This window comes from Lactuca serriola, chromosome 9 (genome assembly GCF_051521515.1).
Source record: "Lactuca serriola cultivar US96UC23 chromosome 9, Lser_US96UC23_V15, whole genome shotgun sequence".
NCBI classification, from domain to species: Eukaryota; Viridiplantae; Streptophyta; class Magnoliopsida; order Asterales; family Asteraceae; genus Lactuca; species Lactuca serriola.
The window spans coordinates 17,162,342-17,169,892 of NC_136416.1; the positions used below are offsets into that span (position 1 = coordinate 17,162,342).

At 37.3% G+C, this 7,551-nt stretch overlaps 1 protein-coding gene across 1 annotated transcript; it reads right to left on the reverse strand.

Annotated features, from left to right (window-relative positions):
* Positions 1-5,956: 5,956 nt before the first annotated feature.
* Positions 5,957-6,460, reverse strand: LOC145075393 (uncharacterized). The gene has a single exon (XM_079021654.1). It carries the CDS (start codon positions 6,458-6,460, stop codon positions 5,957-5,959), a length of 504 nt encoding a protein of 167 aa, XP_078877780.1.
* Positions 6,461-7,551: the final 1,091 nt, after the last annotated feature.

A 7,551-nucleotide genomic window follows, 5' to 3' on the forward strand; every position in this document is an offset into this window, starting at 1 on the left:
ATAAAGAGATGAATTCAATTATGTCAGGATAGAATAACAAATTCTCAAAATGTATTTTAGTTTTGACTTATCAAAGTAAGCAGTAACAGCTGGTTAATCAATAAAATAACATCTTAAATCACATTTATGAAGTAATACCTAACTTTACAAATCAGAATACCTGGAATATTAAGTTACCAAAGACTATTTTACTAGTATTTTTACTGGATCATCTAACTTATCAAACAAAGTAACATCGGATTCAAATTAAGAAGTACCATATTACTTATCAAACTAGAATACTTAGAATATCAAATCATCAAACAATATTTCACTAAATATTTACTAGATAATCCAATTACTTAAACAAAATAACATCTAAAATCAATTTAGGAAGCAAGTTATGTTTGCATCTACAACATTCTTTCATTTTCATTCACAATTTTCTTGCAGAAAATATGAAATCATTACAGAGTGCATTATGTCGAACACCTAGCAGGCGATCACTAAATTTACCAAACACCTAACTAACACTAGAAGTATGAAACTAATAAAATAAACCAAACAAACTAAGAAATTATAATTCAAATTCGAAGAATATCTCTACAGACTTTGTGAATAACTTCATTTATGCATAAATAACATAGCTTGGATTGTAGATTTATTAACATTGAAATTGTTCACAACCAAAGATGAGTCAATGGAATCTTTTATTACCTGATGAGAAGAATCCTTCCTCAACTAAGAATCATGAGAAGAAGTAGCAGTTGAAGTTTTTTGTATGAAAACTTAGATCTGAAGCCTTTGATTGAGAATCAACTACTTCTGACGAATCATCACACAAACCAGAGCTAGAATTAGAATCAATTTTAGCAGAACGAGCCATGATTGATGCTCGATTAGAATAAAAGACCTTCAAATTGGTGTAACGAAGCTTGAAATCTTTTTGATTATTGCAATTTCTTGGGTTTTTGATACCTTCCGATCGAACAAGAAGCTAGGGTTTTATCGACTGATCTTTCAAGAGTATTCCATCTAGTTACACCTTTTGATATGTAGATAAATGAAAATTTTTCCTGGAAGATGCTGGGAATAAGATTGAGAGAAAATTTGGATTGAGAAAATTTGGGGGACAACGATGAAAAAACTTATGAACGCTAATTGATCAGATATCATCCATTGGAGTACACAATTCCTATTTTACCCTTCCGTGTCATCGAATTAATCATAAACTTTATGAAATTTTCAAAATTACCACCGCCACTTATCAGATTATATGTTCTGATCTTAGCCTTAGATTATTTTTGATCAAGGGACATAAATAGGTCCCCATGTCTCACAAAATAATGTGGTCTCATATGAACTTAACCCTATATATATATATATATATATATATATATATATATATATATATATATAGGGATAGGTTATAATATAGAGAACAATTATTGTGCGGATGTGTGGAAAATGTTATTCTATAAGAATTACTAAGTGGATATGTTATTTGTTAATGTGAATACGTTCAACCTTACACAACTGTCTTCATTTTCATGTATTCTCACTAATTCTTATTCATTTTTGTTCTCACACATCATTTTTTACTCATTATCATTCTTACAAAATACGACCTAATAAACATTCTGACAGAATGAAAATAATAAGAAAAAGTCTATAATAACCTTATAGACGATTTAATTAGTGAGAATGCATGATAATCACAATAGTTATGTAAGATTGAATGTATTCACATTATCAAACAACATATTTTCTTTATGATTCTCACATAATAGCATTGTCCACACGTCCGTACAATAGATGTCAATCCACATTTGAACCTAACTTTCTCTCTCTCTCTCTCTCTCTCTCTCTATGTATATGTGTGTGTGTGTATATATATATATATATATATATATATAATCATTAATTTTATTAATGTGGTACGATTTAAACCACAATTTGTAATTGTAAACCGCAAACCGCACCACAAATGTTTTAAACCGCGTTATGCAGTGCAGTTTGGTGCAGTCCGGACGGTTTATGCAGTTTGTGGGGTTTCGTGTACATCGCTACTTATAATGATTAATTAATATATAGTTGAAGTAGATTTAGAATCTATTAATTACAATATTCTTGATACGATGATTACAAAAAATCTTCAATTAACACTATTTTTCTTTGTCGATGGGATCATCTATGAAACCAGAACCTTAACACAAAGATTGTAAGAAAAAAAATATTATAGGTAAGTCTCACTGTATAAATTAATTAGGATGTTGAAGTAATTGTCTATATCAATGTATTAGAATTATTGAAATATAAAGTAAACTATGGAAATTGGTCCATATGGTTTGTCATTTATTGGATCAGGTCTCTCAAAGTTTTTTTCTTCAAGAGACACCCATATGACATGTTTTCTTATTATTTCTTGTGACTAATTTTAACTTTTGATCTTCATCATGAACCCTCGCCCATTCCTCCATCCCCCCCAATGTAGGGGTGAGCGCGGTATCAAGATCGTATTTAACCCACATGTTCTGAACCTATACATCGATTTTACAGGAATCGAGAGTAGAAAATATCTATTAGCCGTAAAAAACCCAATAGGGTTATGTGATTGTATTTATAAGTAAATGTTACAGAGAGATAGAAAACAGATCCTAAATATATGGATTACAACAAACATTTGAATGATAAAAGTCTATCTCTAAGTTATCCGTTTACATTCCCCCTCAATCTTAACCGAGACAAGGTTTAGATTGTGTCGTAGCTGCTGTAACATTTATTTAGTCATCGGCTTTGTGAGTCCATCCGCTAGTTGATCACCAGAGGAGATGAATCTAACATCAAGACCACCTATGGCCACCTTTTCTCTTACAAAGTGAAAATCTACCTCTATATGCTTCGTTCGTGCATGAAAAACAGGATTGGCTGTTAAATATGTTGCACCAAGGTTGTCACACCACAACACAGGAGGCCTTGGCTGCGGTACTCCTAATTCTCTTAACAGTGTCTGGATCCATGTAGCTTCTGCACTACCATTTGCGAGTGCCTTGTACTCAGCTTCAGTGCTGGATCGAGCCACAGTTGGTTGCTTACGAGAACTCCATGATACTAAGTTTGGACCAAGAAATATTGCAAAACCACCAGTAGATCGTCGATAGTCTGTACACCCTGCCCAATCTGCATCAGTAAAAATACTTAGAAGTGTTGAGGTAGATCGAGTAAAACGCAGCCCAGTATCAATTGTCCCCTTTACATATCTCAGTATACGTTTGACAGCTTCCCAGTGAATGCCAGTGGGTTTAGACAAGAATTGACACACCTTATTCACAGCAAAGGAAATATCAGGGCGTGTTAATGTAAGGTACTGTAATCCACCCACCATGCTTCGATATTTGAACACATCTTCTTCAGAAAGTGGTGTGCCATGATTGAGGGATAACTTATCTGTTACTGACATAGGAGTTGAGATACTTTTACAATTCTCCATATGAGCTCGGTGTAGCAAATCAATGGCATATTTATGTTGTAGAAGTGTGATTCCCCCTGAGTTGTGAAGTACCTCAAGTCCAAGGAAGTAACTAAGGCGACCAAGATCTTTAATGGGAAAGGAACTCGCTAGAGCATGAACCAGTTTGTCGATAGCAACTGGCGAGGAACCAGTGATGACAATGTCATCGACGTAAACAAGCATATAAATGGTGACTCGATCATGGTGAAATATGAACAAGGATGTGTCTGCCTTTGATGAAACAAAACCCAACTGATATAATTTCTCACTTAACTGGGAGAACCAAGCTCTAGGAGACTGCTTTAGGCCATAGATGGATTTATGAAGCTTGCAAACATGTCTAGGATTAGTAGAGTCCTCAAAACCGGGGGGGGGGGGGGGGGGCTGTTGCATGTATACTTCTTCATTGAGAAAACCATGGAGAAAAACATTACTAACATCGATTTGGCGGAGAGGCCACTGTTTGGAAACAGCCAAGGAAAGAACTAACCGAACTGTGGCAACTTTGACAACTGGACTGAAGGTGTCATGGAAATCCACTCCATGTTGCTGAGTAAAACCTCTAGCGACAAGTCGAGCCTTGCGTTTGTCAAGAGTCCCGTCAGGTTTAGTTTTAACTTTATATATCCATTTACAGCTCACTATATTAACCCGTGATGGTCGAGGGACAAGAGACCATGTTTGATTTTGCTGGAGTGCTAAAAACTCATCTTCCATAGCAAGGCGCCATACCGGATCAGCATAGGCGCTATGATGATTGGTAGGAACAGCCATAAAAGCTCGTTTAGTGACATCATAGAGGACCGTGCCATCAGTAAATTTTCGTGGTCGTATAATACCTGCTTGACCTCTAGTAGTGACTCTTGGTGGAGAAGGAGCGGGCTGGTCACTGACTGCTGGAGACGAGACACCTGGAGATGGGGAAGCTGGGTGATTACTGTGTTCGTCATGCTGCACAGCTGGTGGAGAGGGTGGCGATGGAGGTGGCTGTGATGGCACAATAATGGGTGCTGCAGATGGAGCTGTTGTAGTTGTTTGATGATTGATCACGGTAGGAAGGCCTTGTGATGAACCTGTACCTGCATGAGAAGTGTGGGATAGCAAAGAGAGATCATACCTGCTCATATGGTCATTATTAATTTCTGGTTCTAATGGAGGAAAAGAGACCAGATCACTGGATGAGACTTGTGTATGATTGTTGGATGTGGATGCAAAAGGAAAACGAGATTCGTCAAAGATGACATCACGAGAGATGTAAATTCTGCCAGTGCTTCTATCAAGGCATTTGTACCCTTTGTGCATAGAGCTATAGCCAAGAAAAACACACATTTTGGACCGAAAATCTAATTTGTGAGAGTTATATTTTCGTAAACTTGGCCAACATGCACATCCAAAGTTCCTTAAAAATGAGTAATCAGGAGTGATGTGAAGCAGTCGAGTAATTGGAGCAATATTGTGAGTAGTTGGGCTTGGCATACGATTAATGAGATAACAAGCTGTTAAAAAGGCTTCATCCCAAAAACGAAATGGAAGTGAAGAGTGAGCAAGTAGAGCCAAACCTGTTTCAACTATGTGACGGTGTTTGCGCTCTGCAATACCGTTTTGTTGGGAGGTATGTGGGCAGGAGACACGATGTGAGATACCTATGGTTTGAAAATATTTGTTAAGTTTATGATATTCTCCTCCCCAGTCAGATTGCACCACACGAATTTTGGTGTTTAAAAGGCGTTCAACATGGTGTTGGAAATTGTAAAAGATTTGCTCAACATCAGATTTGTGTTTGATAAGATATATCCAAGTAAATCTGCTAAAATCATCAACAAAGCTAACATAGTATCTATAACCGCCACTAGAAACTTGAGCTGGTCCCCAAACATCCGTGTGGACTAGCTCAAGAGGAAAAGAAGAAACATGCAAAGAATGTTTATAAGGTAACTGATGACTCTTGGATCTTTGACATGCATCACAGACCAAGTGTTTATTAACATCAAAAGACACTCCTAATTTATTAGACTTTAAAATGGAACTGATGACTGCTGAACTTGGATGTCCCAACCGTTGGTGCCATTGTGTCCTTGTCACTCGAGAGCTTGCAAATGCTTGATGAGATGGTGAGTGAAGAAGTGGAACCGGGTACAGGCCGCCTTTGCTTTTACCGGCCAGGAGGATTTTCTTTGTTGTTTTGTCCTTAACAAAGAAAGCATGATCATGAAGTTCAATAAAAACAGGATTATCTGAAACAAGTTTATGAGCAGAAAGTAGGTGTTTCGAAATTTGGGGAACTCTAAGAATATTTTTAAGAGCAAGAGTTTTTCCTAAACCATAAATTTTTGACTGACCAATATGAGAGATATTCAAACCTGTGCCATTAGCAACTTGTACTTTATCTTTGCCTTGATAGCGGTCATGGACAGTGAGACGATCCAAATCACTTGTCAAATGATATGTTGCTCCAGAATCAACATATCAGTGGGGATCAGTGTTGTAGATGCCAGTGGTTGCACTGTTTCCACCACGATAGTCTTCATTCTGATAAGCATGGTTGAACCGATTGCGACAAGTCAAAGCACCATGGCCAGGAATCCCACATACCTGGCACCTTAAACCGTTGTTTCCTCTGCCCCTGCCTCGTCCACGCCCACGATTGTTGCCTCCACCACGATAGTTGCCTCTGTTATTGTAAGAGTTATTGTTGTTGTTTCGTCGTGGGGGATTCTGATCTTGACGAGTCACAGTGTTAGCAGAGGTTGAGAACTCGGGCATGTTACTCACCATACTGGTCTGTGCCTCATGAGCGATTAAATAGGAGTAAAAATCAGGTAAGGTTACCGGGTTTTGGTTGCTCATTACTGTGATGGCAGTGACCAAATCACCGTGGCCTGGTCCAAGCCCAACAAGGATGTATCCAATAACTTCTTCATCGGTCATTGGATTGCCTATATTGGCCATGGTATCAGCAAGACTGGTCATCTTGTGATAAATTCTGAAGCTGTCATGTCGCCTTTTTTAGTTGTGGAGAGCTGAGTTCGTATCTGAATGGAGTTGCCTCGATGCTGGGCTGAGAACATCGTTTGTAAAGAGGTCCAAAGTTCTTTGGATGTGTTGGAACACCTTGTAAGTTGGGCGAGAACTTCTTCTGTCATAGAGGACAGAAGTGCTCCTGTGATCGCTTGATCTTGAACAAACCAGAGGGCATACTGAGGATTATCGACTTCTGCGACATTTTCACCCGCTCCAGTTGTGATTTTGGTTGCAGGTTTGGGTATGGTACCATCAAGGTATCCAAATAATTGGACACCTCGAAGTATCGGGACTACTTGGGCCTTCCATAACAGAAAGTTTGTGCGTGTGAGTTTGCATGAGATTGCAGTGGCAATCTTAGCAGAGTTGATTGAAGAAGAAGATGTAGACATGGCAAGTAACAGATGGAGAACCAGTAGCCGAAGTGAAGAGAAAGAAGAAAAGAATTCGGAGCCCTAGAATTGGCTCTGATACCAAGTAGAAAATATCTATTAGCCGTAAAAAACCCAATAGGGTTATGTGATTGTATTTATAAGTAAATGTTACAGAGAGATAGAAAACAGATCCTAAATATATGGATTACAACAAACATTTCAATGATAAAAGTCTATCTCTAAGTTATTACCCCAATCAATAATTTTGAACAAATCGAGTACCAAACCAGTATCTACAATATTGTTCTGATTCTAGTATCTATTTCGTGTGTGTAACATCCTTTGGGGATATATAACTCGAGCTTGAGTATAATAACTTCATATATAATTGATTATGAGATTAAGTTAAGACAGTAAATAACACATAAAAAAAAAGAATCAACTTAATCTAAGTTTATATAAGAGTGTTATAAGTGTTTAAAGTTAAGGATAATTATGCACATGTGTGGTACGAAAAAATAACAAGTTTAGAAAATATAAGTTTTCAAAGTACCCATGTTTAGGGTTATGAAACTTAGGCTATACTTATCTAAATTAGTTGATTCTTGACCTTAACATGTATCCAAGACAAAGAGATGCATGAAGACGAATCAATCCAATCTAAGT